This window comes from Rhipicephalus sanguineus, chromosome 1, assembly GCF_013339695.2.
Source record: "Rhipicephalus sanguineus isolate Rsan-2018 chromosome 1, BIME_Rsan_1.4, whole genome shotgun sequence".
NCBI lineage: Eukaryota > Metazoa > Arthropoda > Arachnida > Ixodida > Ixodidae > Rhipicephalus > Rhipicephalus sanguineus.
The window spans coordinates 144,066,740-144,094,306 of NC_051176.1; the positions used below are offsets into that span (position 1 = coordinate 144,066,740).

The window sequence follows — 27,567 nt, forward strand, 5'->3', positions numbered from 1 at the left end:
ACACAAATAAAATCTGAGAACACATTTTTCTTAACAAAAAGCCACCAGAGCAAGGTTTTGCTGCAGCAGAATAATTAAAACTGAGATTTACGCACAATGCAAGCTGATAACAACCATCGGTCGCACTGAAGTGAGCACACACAGCAAGGGTCGTTTTGGCCAGTTATATCTCGTAAACAAAGCAAATGAGGACATATGATATTAAAACCGTGTGTTCATTGACATAAGCGCTCTTCGATAAAAAATTGTCGTCAAAATTGAGACCGGATTTTTTTAATTTTCTTTTTTGAAAATGTGCTTTTTTGAAAAAACTCGCTTCTTTAAAGGGGTGGTGCCATCAAATTTCGAGGCTATAACAAGCCTGTTGTAGGTTTCCTCTGTATGCAAGGACATTCCACACGAAGGGTTGGACACAGCAAACGTTTAGAATATATTTTAATTCACTTCCAAAGTGTACCTAAATGCTCATTCTCCCGATCGAAACCCATCGCTAGCGCGCCAACAGTGACGTAGATCTGTAGGATGGGCAACGAAAGTTGTAGTGACGTCACACCAAATCTGCTGTAGTAACGTGAGTGACCTCCGGACCTCCGCCACTTCCGCAACGTACGTACCGGCTGTAATGAACTAGAATACATTCTAGTTCACTGTAGTACCGGCAAAGCATCGGTTGCTACATCACTTCCCGAGTTTCGATCGCTTCCTGGCTATGTGCGTCACAGCCTTGTGTGGTCACGTGACCACGCCTCCTACACTTCTACGTCACTGCCCAACCTCGGCGCCCAGAAACCGAAACCGAAAGTTGTCCCAATCAAAAGCGATATTAAGTTATTTAGCGAGAATACATGAATCTTGGTGCGTGCATCATGCTTCCTGGAGCTATAGGAAACGCTTACAGCAAAGGATGCGCAAGCCACAAATTTGGTGGCACCACCCCTTTAACTATTTTTTTCTTTTTTTGCGCTGCTCGTAGGAAAATGATCTTCGGTATAAATGTTGCGAAGGCTGTTTTCTATATTTGACATCGTTTTCAAGTTTCTGTTTGTAATAGCAAAGGCGCCAAGGCGCCTCAAACTTAGCACACTTTTTTTATTTCGGCCGTGTTTGCCATTTTTTCACATTTTCGTCTTTTTGGGGACGGCATAAAATAAGCATGGATGTAATTCACAGTAATGCGTATTAAAACCAGCAAAAAAAAAATTTCGACACATCATTTATAGTTCACACTAAATTTGGCCGTGAAATGCGAAAACATTGCAGTGAGCCATAACAGGAGGCCCGCGCCGCCACCTTCAAATATTTTTTTGGCACGCTGGGAGCGTTTCTTGGAAATAAAATTTTCAGTTCCGTGCACTTTGAATGTGCCCACATAACATACAAAAAATCCAGGCAAAACAAAAAATGCGACCGGACAGGCATGTTCGATCTCTCGTGGAATCACCCACCTGTTTTTTGACGAAAATGCAATGCACACATACTAATGTACTTGGATTTCCCATATTTACCTTTAACATGCACCCAATTTTTGTACACAACTGAATGCTGCTGAATATAATGAAGTCCTGGTTTATGAAAGAACAACATAGCATGCCCCATGTCTAATTTTAAGCTATGAATCGAATGTCACGAAGAAATTTACCTTCACTGATGGGTTTTCATGGTCACTTGCACTTTGTTGGCCACACATGCTGAGCATGTAGAGGTGATACGATCGAGCAATTGCTACTAAATATTCTGATGTCATTTTTTGCGACGTCATATGTCGCACTCAACCGGCCTTGTAAAGTATTCAGCCAACAGCATTTCTGGCATTGTGCTGAGTCTTGCAAAATTTTGTGAAAGTGATAGTACCTTCAAAGCAGTGATGGCAGTGCTGCTCCAATTGCTACAAACTGCTACAAAAAAGAAATGCCGCTCCAAAGTGTAATATTTGTTAGTAACTGCTCCGAACCTGCTCCAAAGTGTCACTGGGAAACTGAAAACGGTTAACTTTTATTGCGTGACCATCCAGTGAGCCTAAACGAAAACAAAAACAAGCTCTATACTGTCATCTAGTATGCAGCTTTATACTAGCTCTATACAAGCATATTGACAATGCTACATGTCAATCAATCAATCAATCAATCAAATTTTATTCATTCATAACACAATGTACAAGGTAAGGATATACAGAAGGAGGTCTCGTAGTGTAAACTAAAATGGGACTTCCTATGCAATATAAACATAAATATTTGATTGGCAATGATATTAGCAAAAATAGTAAGATTACAAAATTAAATAATAATGAGATACCGATACAACGAAAAGACGATGTTATCATCAACTATGCGTCATTGTTCATATAAACTATAAATGTAAATAACATAAAAAATAAAACATTTTAAGGAGGGAATGACAAGTCGAAAAACCAGTTATGCAGAAGAATGAATGTCACATAACAAGAACTTTTCCAATTCATGGTGGAATTTATGGGTTTCTTGGATTTTTTATTAGAAATGGTAATGTATTCCATAATTAGTTTGCACTTTGGGCATACTGAAGTTATGCTGCGTGAAACGAGTTGGGTTAGTATTAAGTAAAGATAATGAAGGAAAAAATGACAATGAGGTTTCTTCATTAATTAGTTTGAGAAGAAAAGTGGCGAGATTGTATTTTACAAGGGCGGCAACATCGAGAATGTTATTTGCTTCAAGTAATTGTTTAGCATTGTATGTGGGTGGGCTAGACGTGATTAATCTAATTGGCCGGTTCTGAATAATTTGTAGCGGTTTTAGGTGAGTAGTGTACGTGTTATTCCAGGAGGTTATGCAGTAATTAATGTGGGAGTGTACAAACGCGAAATAAAGTGAGAGTAGTACCGGTAGTGAAAAAAATGGACGTGCCCTGCATAGGTCAGCAAGAAAAAGTGGAGCTCACTCAGACTCACTCAAATAATATATTTTCTGCTTAGGGCTGACTCACCAAAGTATTGCTCTGCTGGACTCACTCAGACTCAAACTCATGGCTCGATCCGAGTCTGAATGAGTGAGCGAGTTGACTCGTGAGTTCATTAGCCTAAAATTAGCTTTTTTGATAATGGTGTCAGTGCTCTTTAGCACCAATTTCTCACATAATCTGTGCTCTACGATAAGCATTTTGATCTTGTTCATTCAAATACGAGTTATCAGTGGATTCAATCCAGTAAGGACATTTTTATGAAATACATGACTCACACGAGATATCTTTATCAAGAACTTCCCGCGAAACAGCCTGCGAGAGGACATCATGGCACCTTCCCCCTCCCCCATTTTAACTCACACCTCTGATCAATAAATATTGAGGTGGCGCATGAACGCTAGTGCGCTGAGATATGTATGAATAGACTCGAGTATAAGCGAAAGCCAATATAAGGCTGATAGTAATGCAGAAGACGAGTAGATAGGATGATAGATCGGCAGTAAAAGGTGGAGCTCATTCACACTCACTCAACAAATGTATTTTGCGCTTAGGGCTCACTCAGACTCGCCAATGTTCTCCTCAACCGGACTCACTCGGACTCAGATTAACAAAAATTTTTCTCAACCGGGTTCACTCGGACTCAGACCCACTAAATTTTTCCTCAGCCGAACTCACTCAGGCTCGCGGCTTGATCTGAATTTGAGTGAGTGAGTCAACTCATGAGTGAGTTTGCTGACCTACAGTGCCCTGATGAAGATGCGTATTCCGTGTGATAACTTTTTTTAAAAATGTGTTACATGGTTTTGAAATTACAAGTTATGGTCGATATTTACGCCTAGGTATACGCATTCTTCACTTGCTGATAATGAGTGGTTATCAATGAAAATGGGTGGAATGCACTGTAGTGATTTATTTTGTGATGAAAACATAAGAAATTGAGTTTTAGAGGGATTAATCGTAAGTCTATTAAGGGGGGACGTGGCAGTGGAAACTATCTTGGTTATTTATGGAGATAAAGTGATGAAATTTGGCATGCAGACGTGATATGTTGTGCTGATATGATAACTGAAATCGGTTTTGAGCTATCTGTTGTAATTTTTGAGTTACATTACTTGATAGACTCTCATTGTCATCCCAAAATTAATTTATGAATTAGACATAAGTTTGTCAAAGATTTTTGCATAAGGATATTCACAAGGGCCCATTCTGTGCCGTAAAGCTATTGGTTTATTTTTAATATTCAAATAAGCACACAAAAAATTTTGAAATTTTTTGCGCATATTGTCTTACTAACAACTATTACAAAAAGCCAATTATAAAAATCTGTATGACAGGCAGACAAATATGGACAGCTTTACGGCACTCACCAATGTCTCAGTATCTAAGCGCAGAAAATGGAATGCTTATATCTTTATTTGTTGTAAAATGGCACAGGGATGACTGACAGCAACTTTTCAAAAAATGAAAGCTGAGAAAATGGAGCTCAAAGAAAATGGAGCTAAAAGCTAAGAAAATGGAACTCAGAAGGAAGCTGGTTTTATTTTTCACTGGCGAAATGCAGCTTTGTGGCTGCATTGAGCCATATCTGTCCTCTTTATGATGATGTCAATATGGTGGCACTGTGTCAAGGGAAAACTGCAGATTTGCATTTTCTAAAGCCCCATTTTCTCATAGTTTTTGATGACAGCACACTGGTTAAATGTGTGTGTCTTTTTTTTTAATTTCTACTGCTTATTTTGGTCTAATATTTCACCATGACTTAAAACATGGTCTCAGGATTGCAGAAAAAAATAAATTGAAAAATGGAACATTCTGACCAAATTTACCATTCCCATTGCCACACCTGCCCTTAATTTTGCACCATCCCTCTTAAGCCGGGTTACTACTACTGATAGATGTTCGTTAGAATTAATGATTGTGGTGTCATCAGCATATAACATGCACTTAGAAAAGGTAAGGCAACTAGGCAGGTCATTAATATGAAGTACAAATAGTAAGGGGCCCAAAATTGACCCCTGTGGTACACCTAAATTAGTCATTTTAGGTTTAGAATAAGCATTACATACACTAACAACCTGATACCTGTCACGTAAGTAGTAGTAGTAAAGGAGGACCAGTTGTACCACTTGACTCTTGTTTACTATTAAGAATGTTGTGGTCAGTGGTGTCAAATGCCCGAGAAAAGTCTACGAATATGGAATCTGCAAATTTACCGTCATCAATGGCTTTCTTTAGTTGGTCAGTCAGAGAGACAAGTGCTAAGTCACTAGAGTAATCAGATCTAAATCCAAATTGGCCAGGTGAAAGTATATTAAATTTGTTAAAATATTTGATCAATCGCTTTTCAATTATTTTCTTGGTGGCCTTGCTGAAAAAGGGGCAAAACACAGATTTGTCTATAATTAGATACTAATGAGTGATCTCTTTTCTTAAAAACTGGAGTTATCCTACCCCATTTGAGTTCCTGAGAGAAGATTCCTGTTTTTAACATGGAGGTTGATAATGTGAGACTGGCGTTGTCTATATATATCTGCTTTAGCTGTATATTTGTACCTGACAAGCAGACTGTATTTTGGTGAAATGTGTTTTGAGATTAGTTTGATATCATACTGATTACATTTATCACTTTATCAGATTTGACCTCATTTATGCCACAAGAACTGGCATTTTAAGTGTATAAATCATTTAAATTATTTTATTTTTAAAATTTTCAATGCTGGTTATTTTGCCAAAATAGGAAAAATAACATATTGAACTCGTACCGATTATAAACTGCTGCTTTGGCAACAGTTACATGTATTGTGGCTACTTTTGTAATTTGGTGCTGAGCTTTATCGCGTTTATATCATTTCTGCTACAAGTACTGGTATTTTAAATATATATTGCTCATCTTTGTGTTCAATGACCATTCTAATTTTTGTTTCTTGCAATTTGAAATTATTGTTGTACGTTCAATATGTTTAATAATAAATATTAATACTTATGAGATGCTTAAATGATGCTCCGAACTTTAGTAGTCGTTTGGAATATTTTGCCACCTGCTCCGAAAGCACAAATAGCTGCTCCAAACTAGCATTTTTTCTGCTCCAAAAACACTTATGGCCACTCCAAAAACCAGAATGTCACTTCCATCACTGTCAAAGTGACTGACCGAGAATACTACGGAAGACCGAAGTTCAAGCTGCAGAAATGTTTACAAAACATGCCATGGCATGTGCCATGGATGGTGTGGCATTGTCTTACAGTAGGCTGTTTCCAATGCCATAAATGTGGGTTTTGTTTCACATTAGATTTTAACATGCAAATGATTTTTGGACCAGTTTTCTTGGACGAAAGTTGCACGTTGATTCGGGTAAGTATGGTAGGGGCACAAAATCTCGGTTAGTCAAAAATGATCCGGTGTCCCCCGCTTCCCACTGCAGCAAGCCACAACAGTCATTTATGCACATATATAATTTATACACGCTCAGAAGCATACCAGCACACTCAAATCGCAGAACACAAGTACCTCAAGCTATGTCTAATGGCTCATTGTTTAGTGCATTTCATTATGGAACACTAAATGAAATTGTGTAACCACATACAAAGGCTTTACCCTAGGCCTCCTCTTGTATCTTTATCATGCTTTGATATCAGTTATGGAAAATTGCTTGTAGCTGGTTAGATATGCGAGTAAGTTTGGTTCCTGCCATGCTGTCTCATTAGGAATAGGAATAAACTTTGGCACCTAGCATTTGAGGTGCACTTTGCACATCTCTTAGGGGCAGTAGTTCATGTTTAATTTGGGAACATTTAGCGAGAGCATATGCCAGATTTTCGGTTCGGATTGGATTTTCTGCCAGTCATGAATTCGAATGTTCAACAGAACTGTTCTGTCTGTGTAAAGAAACCTGAAGAGCTCGCAGCATTGTCATGATCCACAGAATTAGTAAAGCAAGAATATTAACTTATTCACCCACACTAAGAGCATGACACAGTGACTCTTTTTTGGAATTTTGAAACTTATTCGTTTTTATTGGTATTGTGAACTGTGCTTAGTTTAATTTCAAGAGGGTTTTTTACTTCTATTTTGCTACACAAAGTAGCAATGTATTGGGAAATAGTCTTGGCACAGGTGACGTAATAGTGTTGTTCTCATCATAGGGCACAGTTTTAGATCGTTCTTAATGGCTGGCCAGGCTAATAAATGGGGAGGTAAGATTTAGTTTGGAGACTGACAAAGAACTCAAGATAAGTTGCATCATTTCAAATCAAGTAGTTAGTGTAATCAGGGTTGCCATGTTCGGCTACTTTGCGCCAATTTGGCTAATTTTTTAGGCCGGTGGCAATAGAAAAGGTGTACTGGCTACTTGGCTATTTTTTGGCTACGTTCTTGTTCCCTCGAATACAAACCAAATAATCAATATCCTGTGACGTCACAGCCACTGAAATTCGAGTATGCAGTGTGAAAACACGGCGGCCAAGGCGTGTTTCCAGCTCCCAAAATTGAATTTGGCACATGCATTGCACAAAAAAGTTTTGGAGATGCGGCTGGGACTTGGGAGAAAACTGTTGCATGGGGCCTCATTTCGCAGACCACCTATTGTTAAACACGACTTTAAATAGTAATTGGAAGTGAACAGGGCAATTGCAAGCAATCCGTGTTCAGGACGCTCAGCGCTCATCGATATTAGAAATCCAATGAACTGTCTGTTATTTCTTATGATTAGGTACAGACTGCAACTCGGAAATATCAACTGCTCGGACTTCGTCATCAGACGAGCAACCATTGCGGAACTGACTACAACAATTCAATCCCAGCAACAGCGATTTTGAATACACTTATTGCCACCACAAGGCTGGTACTTCTAGTCCTTTTAAGAAAAGACACGCAAGACGCATGAATAGAGTGTCATTTCTGAAACAGCGCAGGAAACTTTGTCATCCTGCACGAAACAATTGCTAAAACCAAAATTTATGCTTTAGTCTCGGCAATTATAAATTTATATGGTTTTTGGTGTACTTATTCACATGTCCAACAAAAGGCTCTTGCATTTAGTCGTTTAGGTATAAACGTTGCTGTTGGTTGCTGTTGTTTTCACACATTCATGGCTACTTTCGGTTACTTTTACTGCCCTTGGCTCTAGTTGGCTACTTTTTGGCTTTTTTTTTTCAATTTCTTGGCTATTTTTTGTCGTTTTGACCTGGCAACCCTGAGTGTAATTTTCTCAGTTGCTCAAAATTGACTAAATCAGGGTATAGTAGAGCGAACGAGCTGAAAATAGGAAGCAGGTGGTGGTACAGAGATTGTAAAATTGCACAGCCTGTGCTATCTTTGTTAACAGCTGTTGAGTGAAGATGCAAGACAACTTGTACCATGTGGCATCCTGAGCAAAACTTAAATAGCTCCTTGTAAGACTAACTAACTTAAAGATGAGTAAAGTTCCAACTTCCAAGGGATCAGAAAGAGCTTGCATTCGTGCTGGTGCATAGGAATAGGTCCAAACTGCTTCATACAATGAATTGGCCCCTAAACAATTCTGACCTCAAAATTTGTTATACTCTAGTGGCGACTGTGTACCAGTTTACAATGAACATACAGTCGTAAGAACTTTCACAAATGATAATGCAGTACCAAATATAAGCACTTGGTAAATCACCATGCAGCCACCATGTTCTCTGACTTACCTTTGCTACCCTCTTCATATGTACTTTCACCTCTGTACACTCATCAGCTTTATGCAATGCATCATGAGGTACAAAGTTTCATTGCCACACCATAAGCAAACGTCCTCCATTGTCTACCATGCAACATAATGAAAACTGAAGCTTCACGAACGATCAGTAGCACATAATAGGTGGCTGCATTACCCTTCTCGGAAAACACAACTGGGTCTTGTTGCATTTTTTTAGTATAACTGCTATGAGCATCATGTCACTGCAAATCTGGCCGCAAAAGGTAATGTTGGCTCTGATGGAAGTGTCACAGTAAAAATTACACGGCTGATGCATAAACTGTAGACGCTGGAAACGAAAGTATATGTGCATTACTTAGTCTAAATGTTCACCTTTTGGTCCGTGAGTACTGTGCATGCTGCTTGTGTTTACTTAAAATTTGATTTAAATGCTGGCTAGTTTAGGAGCTCTTTAATACCAAAGGTGTGTCAGTTCATAATATTAGGGGGCTTTCAATCGGTAACCTCCCTGTGGATTAAAACTGTAGTAACAGGCTCTGATTGACTAAAACAGCGGCTACAGCTGCACTATGCTGTTGAATTTACAAGTCTAGTAGCTGCTCAACCAGAGTTCAAGTTCTAGAATTTCAGTCCCACTCTTTGTTTGGCAACTTCCAAAATAAAGCAGTGCAACCTCATCTCCTGCTTGTTTGCTTGACTGTGCTGTTAAGGATGCCCACCCAGTGTGAATTTGCCACTGTTGCTTGAACGCCTGAGCTTGTATGTGTCTGTGAACAGTATTTCCTTGCATAATAACATACTGCCAGTATGGGCAAGTCTATTTGGTGCGCCTACAGTTTTCACAATACTAACTGGATTTACATGACTTCTGCTGCTGCTACCTGACCCAGTTGGTGTGTTCTGGCAAAATCTGTTATTGTGGGTGTCGGTGATAATATTGGCTTGGATGTGTGCACTCTACAGCTACAGATAAAAGCTATCATTGTGCTGTGTCATCGTGGGTCATGTGCCTTGTTACCAGGTGCCCTTGCCTTGCATTCCGGCCAGCCAGACACCTACACAAGGTGGAACTGCAGGCCGCCGCGGCACAATAATCTCTGATTATGTGACACCTACACCACCAATGGTACCTGCTCTTGTTATCCATTGCATACAAGAGGTGGAAAGACGAGGACTGCAAGATGTAGGACTTTATCGGTAAATGTCTTTTTCAGTCACTTCTTTGCTTGTTTTGAGTAAGTGCCTTATTGGTTGAAATTTTCTGTACATTTTTTATTGTATTTTGTTTTTCTGTACTATTATTGTACTGTAGTGTTACTTGCTTGTTCTTTGAGTGTTCCTTTTGCTGGGCACAAGTTTGCAAAATAGATAACTCAACCTTTGATGGTTTTACTGCCTGGTTTCTCAGTCATAAATAATGACAATATAATTAACAAAAAGTGTTTGCATGACAGACAGCCATTGGAGGTGGTTTCTGCCTTGATCGTATGCAGCCTGCCAAATGCACATTGCTGTTGCATGTTCAATTCGTGCAATGGGCCTTGTGCACAGGAAAAGCCATCTTATTGCATGAAACGAATTTGTCACATTTTAGCTTGAATGCCTCATTGGTGCACATAAAACCAGCTTTACTATTTTTATTGATTGCTTCAGCTGAAACTGAGACAATATCTGGTTCATTCATGCATGTTGGACATAGCTTCAAATTTGTGGTACTGGTCATGGCACAGCTAAAAATTGGAGCTGTGCGAATAGCAAAATTTTGGGTGCGAAGCAAATTCAAATATTCAAGTGTGAGTGCGAATCGAATCGAATATTTCTAGGATATATTTCGAATACTTCAAAGCGAAATTGCAGAAAAAAAAAGTTAGAGAGGATTCCTAAGAATATTCTTATGAGTTAGCAACATGAAAGTGTTTCTTTTCGCTAGGTTGATGAAGCACTGCCGGGTGGTGTTTCGTAGTTGTGTTATCAAGAATGAGCCAATGTAGAGGCCGAATTGTATTTATGTACATGATTTAGTGCAACCGAAATGTTGCCGACGACTCTTTACACGTGATAGGCAAAGATTCCATTTCCTCAGTCTTTCCTCCTCTTTCGACTTTTGTGGAAGCCTAACTGATGTGGCGGACAAGGGTGAGGTCCCTTCAAGTCCGGAGTTCCAAATCTGCCTCGTATATAAGAACATCTGAAATTTTGGATGCTAAAAAGCTTCGGCGTCCGATTTTTCGGACTTCCTGCCTAAATTTCAAGCTTAAAACAGCATTAATTGAGCCCCCAACTCTGCTACATCTTTCATCTCCATGTTGGAACCAGCGTTTTCTTGAGTTAATACATTTGCGACCGAAGCGGAGCTTGAAAGGCAGCTTTGCCGCAATACGAGGGTGTGATGAGGTGAAGCATATTGAAAATTGAGGGGCTACATTCAATCGGACGTTGACTGTCTCTTGGCCAAATTCGACCGTAACGCAGCTTGAAAGGCAGCTTTGCCGCAATACCGTGGTGTGTTGAGGTGAAGCATCTTGAAAATCTGAAGGAGTCACTTTCAATCGGACGTTGACTGTATTTGTTTTTGGGAAGTTCGAATAGTAAAATTCCAGTGTGAATCGAATCGAATAGCAAACACTATTCGAAAAATATTCGAAATTTCGAATATTCGCACACCCCTACTAAAAATCCAATTCTGTGCAGCTACAAGTAAAGTCGAATGGCTTTTCCACCACTGCATACAGGATGAGCAGTACAGTGTGTTTCTCTGCAAGTGACTGGATGGCAGTGCATTGCCATTTGCATGAAATTTCTGTTGATGCCTGTAAAGCTTACCCATGGATTGAGTTGTTTGTGCAAGCATTCCAAAGTTGTCACAAGTAGAAATTGCTTACTTCATGTCTATTTATGCACAGGATACCTGGGGCAGAAAGAGAAGTACGTGAACTGAGACAGCAGTTTGAACGAGGCAAGGGTGTGCCCAACATGGTACGTATTGAGTTCATCACGGCCATATTTTGCGCATTGACAATATGAAAAATGTGAACTTTTTTTAAATTTTTTGGCGAGGTGTGCTAGTAGCTTTGCAATTCTGCATTGCAGACAACTGCTTTTTCTTTCAGTCCAAGGCTGACATCCATGCTGTGTGTGGTGTCCTAAAGGATTTCCTACGGTCGCTACGTGAAACTCTCATCGTCAAGTCTCTTTGGAAGACGTTCGTTGATGCAGCACGTAAGCTCAGAGGCCTCGGATGGAGCCTTTTGGACGAATAATTTTGTGACAATAATACAGAGCACTTGAACCTCACAAGCTAACTTGAACAATCTTGCAGCTGAACTAGTCAGTATAGTCCCTTTTCCAAAGGCATTACATTGCTGTGCTTCCCAACACTTAGGTGTAAAATGCTCTTTTTGAAACAAGAATGTTACATGTAATGTGTCACTCAAATCGCAACAGCTGCTGTGTCTCCACCTGTGTTGCCAAATTTTGGTAACTGTAGGCTTTCTGCCATTGATTTAAGTTTGACGGTGCCAATTAAAAAGAAAATTTATATATATATATATATACATACATACCGTATTTACTCGAATCTTGGCCGGCCCCTATTCTAAGCCGACCCCCGAAATTCGCAAGGCCAGAAAAAAAATTATTGTACTCAAATCTAAGCCAACCCCCCCCCCCGCTTTCGCACATCGGTTTGTTTGTTTGTTTGTTCGTTTGTTTGTTTGTTCGTTTGTTTTTCCGAACAAAAAACATCCGCTTAGATTCGAGTAAATATGGTATGTATGTTGTATATATATGTCCATATATATATATATATATATATTTTTTTTTTTTTTCATTACAATTTGCTTCTATTAAAAGGCAGGTTTCCATCCTTGTCGGCCCCATCTTAAAATAGGTGTTCTCTCCTCTTGTTACCAGAACATGGTTGTGCAAGATGTTCATGGATAGTGGCTTTGCTGTCTGCATAAATTGCTTTATCTCAATGCTCCGGATTCATGTCAGTGGTTGCATTTGTGCTATACTGCCCCACACTGTACTTTTTCTCCTCAACTGCTGCCTTTTGCCCTTTCTGACACTTCATAAATCTCTTGGCCCTGTTTGTAAGTCTCGCAAACGTTGCTGTAAAATCTTAGGATAAAAATGCAGCCAGGAACATCAACAAGATGGTAGCAATTGAATAGCAACTGGGAGAAGAGGGCCAACTACATCACAGAAAATCTTTGTTTCAAGTATTCTTTAGTGTTGGACTTCATTAAAGTGAAGTTTCCTCAACATTTCCTGATGGGCTATCACTGAGCATGCATTCTACATTTTCCATAATGTGCAAACACAGTAAATCTGCAATTTACTTCGTTATATTGAAATTTCAACTTTCAACGTTTTCAGGAAATGTCGAAAAAAGCTAACAGATAAGGAAAGTGTGATATTTGCTTGCTGCCTTCATAATTAATTTTTCTGTGGTGGCAGGCATCTTAGGATGACTACACATTAATTACAAGATTATTTGAAGAAATTAAAGTAGGTTAAATTGAACTTTATAATTAGAGGAAACAGGCAGTTGGGTCAAATGGGAGAATTGAAGTTCTTCCTGCGAAGAGCCTTTTGCTGCTTTGAGATCTCCAAAAAGCTGCTGCCACTGGTAATTTTCGCGGAGTGATGAAATTTGATGAAATTGACTGGCGAAACCAGACATGCTGAAGAGCGAAACTGCCATACCCTAGTAGGTGACCATGTTGACGACACTGTTTCCGAAAACGATTGCAGCTGTGTTATCTCTGCCTAATTTAACATATGTGCACCATGCATGCTATAACAGCAAGCACAGCCCTACACTCGCGGAACAAAGTAGATTGGTGGTTGATACAACAATGCTTGCTCTTTCTGGACGTCTCTGAAGAGTATGGCAGTTGTGCTCCTCGACATTTCGTTTTCTCATGCTAAATTAACTAACTTCACAATTCCAGTTGCAAATCTACTGTGATCCAACATTCACTCACTTTCTTTTCGGTGTGGGAAAAGGTTGCACAAGACGTTCTTTTGCACACATTTAAAAGGTGTTTTCATATCTGGCCTACAAAGTACTAATCACATTGTTGTAATAAGTTATAATTATGATGTTAGATGATTAATCACCACTGTTACTGATTACAAAGCACTGGCGGCTTCTTTAGAAATACTTTTGCATTTATGTCACACCAACTTGCCCAGTCTGCAGTACTCTTTATGAAGTTGGTACTAACAAAACATAGTTTCTCATCTGCAAAAAGCTTCAACCTTGTTCACTTTACATGTTGGCAAGAATAGTTGGCATAAGCTAACTGCTCGTTTTGTGATTCATGGTATATTTGTAGCTCGTAAGAATCAGTTTAGCAACAGAACATTAACCATTCCCCTGGCTAGTCCTGCATAATTTTTTCTCAATTCCTAAAGGTTTGAGATTTTGTCATATTTACTGAACAAACTTGTGGTTGTACTAGTATGCGGATGCTGATGGCTTTTTTGCTGGGTGGCACAGAGCTGGATGATGGAGACCGCATATGGGCCACGTGGCAGGCAGTAACACAACTGCCGCAGCCAAACAGAGACACACTGGCTGCGCTGGTACTGCATCTGCAGAATGTGGCCAGCCATCACGAGACCAAGATGCCCATCAGCAACTTGGCACGTGTTTTCGGACCAACTATTGTAGGATTTTCTGCAAATGACATGACCGCAGTGCCCAACTTGCTGGCAGAGACTGAGCAGCAGGCACAGGTAAAACTCGAAAGGCTTGTTACTTTTCACAAATCTCAGTAGAAATTTATTCTTCAAAAAATATCTGCTGTGCATGTTTTCTCTCTTGCTCCTGTTATGCAGCTCTGAATTTGCAATGTGGGATGACAGGGCCTGAAAAAAACTTTGATCTCCACATTTTTTATAATTTTATGTAGCAGCACTTATGTTTGTCCATTGAAAAATTGGCCACGTATCTGCGTGCTCCGCTGCAAATGCCGTGTAAAGATGATAGAGGAGGCGCTGCGTGAGATATGGACGCCATCTAGCAATACGTCGGGAAACATGAGCTTGTGCAGAGGGTTTCCTTCCTCCGTGTCAGAGGGCTTTTGTCGGTACACATAGGCATTTTCAGCGCAACTTAAGAAACTAGGGTCTGTAAAATTGCGTATCTATGTATTTGCTATTAAAGGAACACACCTCCTAACACTTACCTAGTGATGTTGCACCTCAGATATATGTAACATTTACTTTTTGATAGACAACGTTCACAAGTATGAACAGCCGTACCAGTTCAAGATGGGTGGTCGGTAAGCAAGTGGTTCAACTTTGGCCGTGTCGCTGAATCGGGTGACAGACAGACACAGACAGACCAAAATTTCTGCGTTTAAGTTCCCCAAGAAAGACTATCATCTTTAATAAACTTGCACACAGTTTGTCAGCACTTATGTTGTTTGATTCTTACCCTCCATCCTGTTTTCACGCTGTTTTCATTGCAGCAACTCGATGCTGCCTTCATGTTCTTCAAAGGTGCAATATTGCCGTCGGAGGTGTCCGACATGTCCTTAAAGGGACAGACAACCGCTCGGAACACGAATTGAGATAACCTTACTAATGGAAAGATTGTCTATTGTATAGGCTAAAAGGAACCCTGTTTTTGTCGTTGAACACGGATTTATAATTTTATTGCTTCACTGAAAATTACTTTTGGTGCCTGGCGCAGCAAAAAAGAAAATGATTCATATCAAGGCACTCACGTAACGTTTTACTGGTGTACGCTGTTGATTGTCTCTATTTTAGCGTTGCAATGCGGTACGTCTTTTTATCGTAATCTTTTCTAACTTAAAACGTGCAGATATGCCTTTGTACTGAGCAGAACAGTGGCGCCACCTTCGCTTGACGTATGATTCATTGGTCATGAGCGGCAGCATGAACAATGTTAGTTGAGGGCCTATGAACGTTGTTAGTTGAGGGCCTAACGGCACCTACCAACGAATGGGAGAAGGGCAAAGAGTGCCTTCACGATTAGCTCCGATGAGCACCTGTTTGCTGGGTGGTAAAGAGACCTCGCATGATGATGAGCGTTTGGAAAACTTATTCTTCCTGCTTTTTATATTCAAGAACTGTTAAAAATGACAATAAATGACAATATGAAAATGGTTAACCAAAGTTTGTCACTCCTGTGAAAGCAGAACCTTGTGCGTAATGAACAGTTTGCAAGGAGAGCTATCGACATTGCTATCGTTCACAGCGTTGCTTGACGAGGAACGAAAAGTTCTGCTTACAAAATATCCACATGCTTTTGGAATCAATTGCTGCTGGTTTAACCACCACAGAGGGGCAGCTTTCCATTGCGTCGTAAAAAACTGGGTTGATAAAAATTTGTTGTCAGTTCTTTTAAGGCATCCAACTTGTCCACTAATTTGTGGGAAAGAGTTTGCTTTTATTGGCCAATCTTATCCTAATGTATTGCACGTGTAATGATGCACTATGTTTAAATCGAAGCAATCTAACAAGTTCTGCAAGTCACAAGCACTTCGCTATATAGGCATTTGACTGTATTCTTGCATGGTGCAGGCTTTTGAAAATTACTGTTTGTGATGCTTTCAGGTGATGGAAGCCCTCATGAGCGTGCCCGCAGACTATTGGGAACAACTGTTGGATGTGGACACTGATGAGGATATTGGCACCCCTGAGATAAGAGCTGGCAAGTTATATTATCACCAGTCAAAGCTTTCTCATTCATTAAAAGAATTCAGGGCATAGCACCTCTATGCTGCAGTGAAACCACCTTTACAGGGGGTTACATGCAGTCAAATATACATATATTCGTTCATTTTGCATGCTTCGAAATTTCAAATAATTTAAATTCGTGTCGAAGTGAATTCGAATACTGTAATATTCGTTCGAATATTTGAAGTGCTCGAATATTCGCCCATCCATATTTAAAGGGGTCCTGAAACACTTTTTCAAGTAATTGTTGATTTACCTCAGTATCGGAGTTTATTGCCTCACGAATCGATCACCACAAAAGTTTTCGAATCTGTCGAGCATTTAGGCATTCATTTTCGGATGTCTTGTGCACTACTTAAAACTGGTTCACAGTGGTGTGGGCAAAGTTAGTGGAGCTGGAATGTGTATTTGAAAATTTCATGCAAATTTTCCCCTTTTGTTAAGGTGAGAGTCTACCATGTCCTCCAGTTGTTTCTTTTTCCTTTTTCTGTTCCTTTCTTAGCACCAGGAAGCACATTGCTTGGTCCAATCTACGGTTCTGTTGGTAGAAAGAACTCTCGAACGACACCGAAAAGGTAAGCACTTTGTACCTATTATATTGCATGTTTGTGTCTGACTTCACCTCGATTATTCAAGATCCCAGTGGTTTGTGAACCCACGTGTTTTAAAAATTCTACATTACATGCCTGTTCTTCCATAGTTTCTTACAGTATCCCCTAGAGGGAAATATAGTGCTCCAGTCTGAGTTTCCTAATGCATGCTGTACCTTTCTGGGAACAATAGCATATTGCCACCAGGCCGCAAATTGGCGAACTGCAGTGGTATTTCTTGTCTGAAGACCTTCTTTTGCACGTGGCAATATTGGTGTGCGAGGCTTGTGTGCAGGCCCCTTTATAGGGTCCTGAATGGCCCCTTGAATTTAATAAACAATCCGTTATGCGGGTAAAGTATGAAGCTGTGAACATTTTCCCCAAGTTTTGTAGTTATAAGAAACGTTGAGATAAGCAGTATGTAGGAGTATCTCCTACTTGCTGTTTCTGGAAATGCCGGCTGGCTGGTTTTAAGTGGCAGCAGCTCATAGATTCCAGCCCTAGGGTGAATCTTAGACCCTTTATTTCTTAAGGGGGTATGGTAGGGTAAACAAGTCATCTTGGTTTCAGCTTTATATCTCGAGAACTTTTGCATATTTTATTGGGAAATTTTGCGCCCTAAATAAGAAAGCTTTTGACCTTCACTTTATGCGATTTTGACCCTGTAGCTTTTGTGACTATTTTCTATTTAAGTACCATATTTTATACTGGGGTGTGAAACTAAATGTATCTTTTCTCAGAAACGAAAAACAGTATGACCGTGAAATCTGGCACGCTGATTCCACATGGTAGTAGTGGCTTAGCCCCTAGATCTAAAAACGGGTTTCTACATGTATCTCTCAAGAAAAAGAAATATTGTCCTCGCATGTAACATGCCGTAAGAGAGACTTTCCAATTAATATTTTTTTAAATTATAACTAGTACAATTTTACGAAGTTTTAGGTTCAGACTATTTGGAAGGGATTAAAGTATAATCTGAGAAAGTTTCAGCGCAATCAGTTGGATAGTTTTCCAGAAAAGGTACATTGAGTTTCGAAAATTTTGAAAAAACTGATCGTGAGAAAAACGCGCCTTTATGTCTAAAACATAGAGTGTTCACAACATAAACCAATGACTACGCTACAAAGGCATTACTGCTGGGAAAATTTGAAATCAAAATGGTAGGAAATGCATATATTTAACTGATCTAGCCATATTTTTATTTAAAAATACATACATGCAGAAACAATGGAAAACATGTAAACAAGCCCTTGCATCAGTCAGGAGGCGCAGTTCTTGCCGCCATTTTTAAATGGCTTCGAGCGTTCTTACGCCCTTGCCAATGCATGGTCTTGCTCCTCAGAATGCGTATCTTTTAGTAATAAAAAAAATATATATATATTTTCTTTCTTTTTCTTCCCCCCCCCCTTTTTTTTTTTTTTGTCTACCCTACCATACTCCCTTAAAGGGATATTTTATTTTGCACTGAAATACCAGTACTTCACTGTGTCCTCATGGGTTTCAATGCTCTTCTTTTTTCAATTGGCGGAGTTGCAGAAGTCTATATTTTGACTAAGCAGGTTGTCTTGGCCAACTAAAAAAGTTCACTAGTGCAGAACAGATGTCAGCCCGTAAAATCACAGATAGCCAATTTAGGAATTTCAAGGTTGCAGCGCCAGCAGTCGTTCATCTTTGAGTCTTCGATTTATGCAGCTTATATAATCCTTATGTTCATTTGGAAGCAGTGTTTAATAATGCATTGCACCCAGCTCGTTGCCACACCTTTCACACTGGGATCTTCAATGATGAAAGGACAAGAACATTCTTAAGAGTCAACACGTGGTGTTGTGTGCTGCTTTTGTTTGTCCCCATCTTTTTAGCACTACAGTCAAACCTGTTTATAACGAGCCCGGGTACAACAAATTCTGCTTTATAATGAACACTCGAAGCTGTCTCGGCATTATTCATGTACAATGTACTTTCTGTAATGATCTGTACATTGGATACATTGAATTTGCGAAAGCCACGAGTGCAGCTGAAAATGATGTTGAGTTTGCCGCTAATTGGAAGGAACTTGCTCGCGTTCTTGACATTGTTCCCCAAGAATTCTACTTTGGAGATTTGGTCATTGTTGATGACGAGGTAGCAGTGATGCAAGCCCACTGGATGCAGAAATTGTTGCTGATGTGGTGGCTTCTGGTGACATGGAAGACAAAGAAGAGCCGCCACTGGAAGACAATCGCCCACAACCAACATTTGCTGAAGCAATCTCTGCAACAGATGTACTGCAACGCTACTGTGTCGATATCCAAGGGAGTGGACTTGAGTTGCTTGACATTATTTTTGCAAGTTGAAAATATAATTCAGATTGTTGTTCCAAGGCGCACATTGCAAACCAAGAGAATCACCGACTGCAAGTGCACATTGTGGGGCAGTTGCTTTTGGAGCATATTATGCGTGACGAGTGGCATGGCATTATTTTTGTTTGTGCGTTTTCGTCTGACTTCACAATATTTCGTATAGTGAACTAGGCGTTGAAATTTGTTAAAAGCGGGTTCATTTACATAGACTTCCTTGATATATTGAACAAATTCCGGAAAATCCTGCTGTTCATTATAATCGGGTTTGACTGTACTGATGGCCCCATATGGCAGGCCAACTAGCCTGTATTACTGGCTTGGCCACTCCTTTAATGCTTTCGGGTGGCTTTGTTAGAAGTTACACCTTGTACAGCCACTTCAAATGCACCACAGTGAGAAAAAAAAATGGAGCAGTAGCAGCTGCTACAGCTGAAGGGAACTAAAGAGCTGAGAAGGTGTGAGCAGAGTAAATGTAACAACTTATTCATATTATTCATATTAAGGTGCTTCACTCGCTCGGATGGAAAATTCTTGAATAAGGGATGTCACTAGAGCCAGCGTTTTGACAAGTGGTCTCGTCGTCTTCAAGGCTGCTGCCTTGAAAAAGACAAGACCACGTGTTGAAACTCTGGCTCTAGCGACACGCCCGTTCAGGAGAACATGGAGGCTTGAAGAGATGAAAAATCTGAGCTTAAGCCTTGTTTGCACTCGCTCAGTGTTTTAAGGCACAACTAGCAATGAATTGTATGTGAACATACACTGCATGTTTCGTGTGAACATCACAAATGCATAGACTCAATGGAATGCATTCAGGAAATTAATAGAGCTGTCCGAATAGCAAAATTTCGGGTGCGAAGCGAATTCGAATATTGAAGTGCGAATCGAATCGAATATTTTTCGAATACTTCGAAGCGAAATTGCTGAAAAAGAAAGTTGGAGAGGATTCCTAAGTACATTCTTATGAGATAGCAACATGAAAGTGTTTCTTTTTGCTAGGTTGAAGCGCTGGTGGGGTGATGTTTCATAGTTGTCTTATCAAGAATGAGGCAATGTAGAGGCCAAATTGTATTTATGTACATGATTTGGTGCAACCAAAGTGTTGCCAATAACACTTTACACGTGATAGGCAAACATGCCATTTCCTCAGCCGCTCCTCCTCTTTCAACTGCTGTGGAAGGCCAACTGATGTGGCGGACAAGGGTGTGCTCCCTTCAAGTCCGGAGTTCCAAATCTGCCTCGTATACGTCGATATATAGGGACATCTAAAATTTTGGATGCTAAAAAACTTCGGCGTCCGATTTTGCGGACTTCCTGCCCAAATTTCAGGTCCGAAACAGCATTAATAAAGCCCCCAACTCTGCCACATCTTTCATCTCCATGTTGGAACTAGCATTCTTTTTTTAGTCAATACATTTGCGACCATAGCGGAGCTTGAAAGGCCGCTTTGCCGCGGTACGGGGGTGTGATGAGGTGAAGCATATTGAAAATCTAGGGACCACTTTCAATCGGACATTGACTGTCTTAGCTAAGTTCGACCGTAACGGAGCTTGAAAGGCAGCTTTGCCGCAATACGGCGGTGTGATGAGGTGAAGCATATTGAAAATCTAGGAACCACTTTCAATGGGACGCTGACTGTGTCTTGGCTAAGTTCGACCGTAACAAAGCTTGAAAGACAGCTTTGCCGCGATAGGACAGTGTAAGGAAGTGAAGAATATTGAAAATCTTAAGGGGTCACTTTCAAGCGGACGTTGACTGCATTTCTCTTTGGGAAGTTCGAATAGTAAAATTCCAGTGCGAATCGAATCGAATAGTGAACACTATCAGAAAAATATTCGAAATTTCGAATATTTGCACACCCCTAGAAATTAGCATGTAGCAGGTACCATTTTTTGCTCGAAAATGCCTAAACATGGCATATCATTAACCCTTTAATGCCTGAATTATGAAAGCGCCGAAGAAAAAAAAATTGTTTTTCATTTTTCAGCTTCAAATAGCAATCTTAACTTAAAGCAGCAGTTGTATTATTCAAAATGCAACTTTAATGCATACTTTTAGGTATGTCGCGAATTCGCGACAACCGGCACTTAAGCGAATAGTAGCTCAATATGTTCAATGCAACGCAAGTACGGCATCGCCGCATCAATGAAGCGGATCTCTTCAGGCCGACGTAACTTGGCATCGTCATTGTTGTTAAATGCAAGTTTCACTTTATTGCCTCCTACCAATCACGTGACATCGTGTAGGCCACCGTGCGTGCCCTAGACTCCGCCGCCCAGTATAGCCGACTTCTTGGGAGCCGACAGAATGACATGAAGGCGACGGCACCGAGAAATAGATCTAGCTCACCACGGGACAGAGCCAGTCCTTTGTTCGAATTTTTTCTTCGTCGCAAACAGATTGCTCTGCTGAACGATTTGTTCCGTGAAGGTGTCATAAAAAATTTTTTGAAATATTTAATAGGAGCTCGGACAGTGTCACATTGAGGATGAGAGGTTTTCCAGTGTGGCATTTCCTGCTGTTCTTGACAGTCTTTTTTTTTTCCACCGCACTGCATGTTTTAGAGAGGCACTAGCTTGGCTGGTCTACCACATCTTCGTCTTCACCCTCACTGCTCGATGAAGACACTCGTGCTTGTGCATGAGGATCGGGATCGACATCGTCGTCTTCGCTCTCACTGAGACAGCTGTCGTCACTTTCTTCTTCAGGTGGCAAGCGCGTGCGAATTCTTTTTTTCCCATAAAATGAGCGGAAGTCCATCATGAACTTGTCATACAGACAGTCATCACTGACTGACTCAAATGCCGGATGTCGCGAATTCGCGACATACCAGAGAAGCGAGGATCGCGCAGGAAATAACGTACTTCAAAACAACGTGACATGTCGTGTGCAACCTCTTGTATGCGCGCACATCGAAACTATTTTTTAGGAGATGGCACTTCCGTCCTTCGGGCAGAAAACAATGAAGAAGCGACAGCTGTTGCACGTGCTTCTCGCTATCCGGCAACAGATACACAACACTGGGTTCCAGCTTGCAATACCTTACATGCAATGGCGCTAGATGTCTCGTGCTGAAAGCTACATTCGCCGGAAATACGTGACAGCTGCCGGTGAAGGCATCAATTCGTTTCGTGTGTTACTTAATCGGCGTCTTTCAGTATGTCGCAAATTCGCGACAACCGGCAGTAAAGGGTTAAAACAATGTTCATAATCGCAGAGAGATGCGTGCATGGTACTATCGTGTTGAATGTAAGTAGCAACATGCATGCTGTGGCCGGAGCTCTCCCAACCAGTCTGGTGGCACCCATGTGTGATGCTCTTAAGAAAAAAGTGGAAATGTTTCCAAACCGGCAAAGCCCATACCCCCCTCTCCCCCACTTTCTGTCATCTGATTCTTTATCTCGAAGTGATGCTACTTTCCCGCCGAGCAGCACGAAATTCTTCACCTTTGGCAAACGGCTTCCTTTTTGCAAGTTACCGAGAGCAACATTTTGAACAAGATAATTGATCAAGATGGTGAGATGCAGGTGTGACTGAATGTGCCCTGTCCCACTGTCAGTCAATAGCCATCGTGCATTGTGCAGTGATGTCGCAAGGCCTAATGAGGGAATGTAAGAGAATTATTTGTACTGGGGTATTCACAGTGCACAATCGCACAAATGACTGCTTAGTCAACACACACTGTCATTGGTCTCGGCGCATTATCGCTTTAAGAAGACAGCAGATCTCTTCTCAAAGCGATAAACTGGAGGAATGGTGATATCCTCTCGAGTTTTTTGCAAAAGCTTCGCATGCTGGTACCATCAGCTGGACTCTGAGTTTGCTCCATCCTCTGTTCAAACATAGGTCCCCCTTTTTATTTTCACTCTGTACCATCACTTTCAATATGACTTGCAGGAGCAGAGAAACTAGTACAGTACTTCAGGGTAAATTTTTATGCCTGTAATACTGCATTTGGAACTGAGGGACTTGATTTTTAATAAGTCGGGTGAAGAAAAGTTGTCTCTTCTATTGCATTTCACTTTTAAGGGGATTATAAAGTGTCTTGCAAATTTAGCCTTCATACATAATTATGGTTGATTTTCAGAAACACTTAATTTGCGCCACACAACACTTAATTTGCAGTGCCAGAAGGAAGGGGCCCCAAGACACTGAACAAAAGGAGGAATAATGTCGGTAAACAGCACATTGTGTTAAATGCCCTGGCCAAGCACTGCAAAATTATAGACTGGGGAGGAGCACACTGTGACAGGACACTGTGACCAGGGAGAAAATGCACACTCATCTGGAGTCGTTGCTCATCCAAGCCACGCCGCGCTCTTAATTGCAGCTAGTAGTCGTGTCATGCGCCACACCAAGAAACTGTGCTCTGTGGTGGTTTTTTACACGCTGTGAAAAACTCTGCTCAGAGTCTTAAATGCTTTCAGATGGTGCCTTGGTTCTTTCCTTTTACTATTCTTCATCCCGATCAGATGGGCCTCTGTTGTACTCTCAACTTCATTGTTGTAGTACTGTTCACAGAAGTGTAATATGGTCCCAAATATGACAGAAGGAAGATACAGTAAAAGCTCGTTAATTCGGATTTCTAGGGACCGGAAAAAATGTCCGAATTAACCCAATGTCCGAATTATCGAATGGCCGAAATAAACACAATAAATGCACGAGTTTTTTCAACATACCTTTACTTAACAAAGTAATCGCGGATGCTTGTCTGTTTTCGAGCAGAAATTCGCGCGGACACAATTTTTCTGAGCCCTTCAAGGTGCTCAGCAGCTCGCATGTCTGCAGCACCGCAAAAGTTTCACCCGTCATCCACGCTTTTCGGTTAGCACGGTAATCCACGGGAAGATTGTTGATGTTCTTAAAGCAGCGTGGCTTTTGAACCTTTCCGATAACGAGAAGCGGCAAGCGCTCTGTTCCCGTCACGTTGGGGGATTAAAAGTACGGTTACTCGTTCCTTGCTTCTTGGCGCCGATTGAAGGATCCCCTTTCATCACTCTTCATCACTTCTTGTCGGGAGAGCCCGTTATTCAGAGCACGCAAAATTTCTACTTTGGTGGTGAAGCTTGGCCTCGTACTTGGGCCGCTTCGCCGGCGTTGCCATCGGCGGAGAGTGCGGTCGCACGAGAAGTCAGCACAAAAGCACCAGCAACGATCAAGCTAAAGGAGCCGTACTGAAACGTTCCTCGATAAATCGGCGATCAACGATGCAGCACACCAACGGGAACTAAGCAACAAAACCCACACGCGAAAAAAAAGCGTTCAACCAGTCTCAATCCAAGCCAAGTCGATAATTGATGTCCATGGCGATGCTGCGTTTGAGCTTCACTTTTGTTCCGAATTGTTCTTTTTTCGTTTTCGAGCCTCGCCAGCGGCCCGAAAGTCGCCGAATTATCCGATTTGCGGTCAAATCTGTCCGAAATAACGAGCGCCCAGTCTCATAGAGTGATGCGTATATTTACAGGGACCAGATGACGTGTCCGAATTAACCGATTTTCCGAATTAACGAGAGTCGAATTAACGAGCTTTTACTGTACTAGTCTTCTGTGAATATTCAAGCACTTCGAATACTCGAACGAATATTACAGTATTTGAATTCGCTTCAAAACGAATTTAAATTCTAGGAAATTTCGAACTATTCGAAATGAACGAAGAGACATATATAAACCGCATGTAACACCCTGTAAAGGTGGTTTCACTGCAGTGGAGGTGTGCTGTACTGTGAATACACTTTTCCAGGAGAAATCCGCGCTGCCGCGAAACCCTACTTCAAGGTAAATGAACATATAGTAAAACCTCGTTAGTTCAAAGTCACTGGGTCTGTGAAAAATCTAATGAGTTTTCAAATTAACCAAACCTACAAAAAGCGGGATGCAAGGAACATTGAATTACTGAAAGTAATCAGAGGTGGTCGTTTGTGCCTGCTAGTTTGCAGCTATAAGGGTTATGTCTTCCAGCAACACCTGGTCCCAATTTTACCGCTAAACCGGGGAAACAGAGGGCCTCGCTGCTGCCATTCTTTCATTCACTGCTGCCATTCTTTCATTCTGCCATTCGCCCATTCTTTCTGGTAAAATAAAGAATTTAATAATGACCAGTGTGACGGAATTCGCGATGTGTTCTGTGTGGAAAAGATGATCATTGAAGTTTTCGAACGGAGTTTTGGAAGTAGGCGTTGCAGGCAACTTGCAAGTACTCCGCCAGCAGTGCAAGTGCGCAAATTACCGGAATAACCGCCAATCAGAGGTTCGCATACATCGCATATTCCGTCAGACCGCCCTTCAATAATATCTCTATTTTCCCAGAAAGAATGGCTAATTCATGACGCGCTGACATTGAGAGAAGCATGCGCCATGCTGCCTGCGTGTCACTACTGTGTCGCAGTGAAGCACGTGTTTTCCGCAGGGGCACATTCCAGCTGACCACAAGACCGCCTTTTGTTTAGTTTTTTTTTCTTGTGCTGGCAGCAGCGAGGCTGGGATGCTTCGCTTGTCACACATTAGTATCGCTATACTGCTGCATTGCCTTGTGGCTCCTAAGGGCCATCGTTTCTGCGGATTTGCGGCTAAATCAGGATCGGGAAATTGGCACATGGCACCCAAAGTTTTCGAATTAACTGGGCTGGTACTGACCGCCGCTTTAAATTATCCACTCACATTTACATCGCCAAGTACGGGGCCGCAGGAATCCTTCTAATTGTGCAGGATTTCGAAATAGCAGAGTTCAAATTTATGAGGTTTTACTATATTGCCCTCACATCGATTCATCATTTTTTAAGTTTAAAAGCTTGTTATATCGGCTTATATGCTCCAAGTATAGTAAATCTTAAAACGTAACATGTTTTACAGGTTATCACTTGCATTCTACCGAAAGTCAAATCCTGCTACTACTCAAAGTTGCTTCCACTTTCCTTTGAACCAAAAAGAATGAGATATGTGTATGCCTTGTTTGAACTTTAAAAATATTGCACTGGTTAGTTGGGTCATGACGAATATGGTCATTTTTCTTTATAATATGATATAAACTATTCGAATTCGCTTCGAAATTCGCTTCGAATTCGCTTCGGACCTAAAATTCACTGTTCGCACAAGCCTAAAGATTACTAAAAAAAAATGTTGCAGGAGAATGTATAATGTGTGACATAATTTTAGTCGATCAGAAATTTAGAAACGTTCACACATAACTTGTGTACATTTATTAGGTTTTTGTTAATATTTTAAAATTTGGCTTAGCCAGGAAAGTCAACTGTATTTCTGCAAATGTGGCATTAAAGTGTAAACTGAACATTTTTTTTTTTTTAGTACATTTCTCATCACTTTCCTTTTATCGAAATGTGTGAATGAGGTTCTACTGTATATACTAGTAATTTTTAAAAGTTGAATGCATTTTTAGGAGCTTTGAAAAATTTTGAAGAAACCTTATGGAAATACCAGCCGACTCTTATTAGACTGAAAGCTAGATTACAATCCATGGTGTTTGTAAAGGATAGTTCACCTCATGCTTACTTTGTTGCAAGTTTAAAGTATTTGTCTGATGCATAACTAATACTTTATTGTAGACCTAGTATGTAGCTCCCAATTAATTGATAAACAGTTTTAGTCGAGAATCATTGAAGGTACGCTTTCTGTAGTGCTAATTTATTATTATTATTTTTGTATTGTTATAAGGAGATAGGAAAACTGCAATAAATGGCACTATGCCATCTCTACAAAAAGGCCATGGCTGCATGCTATCTGAAAGCACACCACTATTTGTGTCAATCCTGGTAGTAGTTTATGCGTTGGCTTCTTCTGGGTGCATAAGCAGCTATTGCTCTCTAAAAAGAAAAAAATATTAAATCATACTGCACAGAGTTGAAGGCTGTGCCAAACTGAGTGTTTGCATCTTGGGTGCATGGGATTCAGTCTGTTATTTTTTTTTTCTTTTGGGTTCAAGACCAACACCAGCTAGTTGCAGTAGACTTGGTAGTAGCGCAAGTGCCAAAAACCAGAGGAATCTTGCCAAAGGGTTAGTCTTTTGTTTCCACTTGTCCTGTCTGTGTGATTTTCTTTCTCCTCATTGTCGTGCATGCATATTTTTTTGGTCAGTGTGCTGTGGAACCTTTATCTGGCAACCTTACTATGAAAGTACTGGGCATAGTAATAAGAGGGGGAAAAAAATGAAATGAACACCTCGTACAAAAGAATGCCTTTACATTTTCTCATTGTGCATTCTTTCAACTAGAAGTAAACCATCTCTCATGTTAGGGCAGCTGTAAATTTTCTGTTATCGAAAAAACTATAATTTGTGCACCCAAATGGAATGGATACG

At 40.7% G+C, this 27,567-nt stretch overlaps 1 protein-coding gene across 1 annotated transcript in view; it reads left to right on the forward strand.

Annotated features, from left to right (window-relative positions):
* The window catches only part of LOC119399383 (rac GTPase-activating protein 1), a 53,338-nt gene that overhangs the window by 20,189 nt on the left and 5,582 nt on the right, over window positions 1-27,567 (forward strand). The window contains exons 9-15 of the mRNA XM_037666206.2: window positions 9,634-9,809; window positions 11,516-11,588; window positions 11,723-11,831; window positions 14,122-14,360; window positions 16,209-16,305; window positions 16,834-16,906; window positions 27,193-27,264. Coding sequence (XP_037522134.1) covers window positions 9,634-9,809; window positions 11,516-11,588; window positions 11,723-11,831; window positions 14,122-14,360; window positions 16,209-16,305; window positions 16,834-16,906; window positions 27,193-27,264 — 839 coding nt within the window. The remainder of the gene's footprint in view (window positions 1-9,633; window positions 9,810-11,515; window positions 11,589-11,722; window positions 11,832-14,121; window positions 14,361-16,208; window positions 16,306-16,833; window positions 16,907-27,192; window positions 27,265-27,567) is intronic.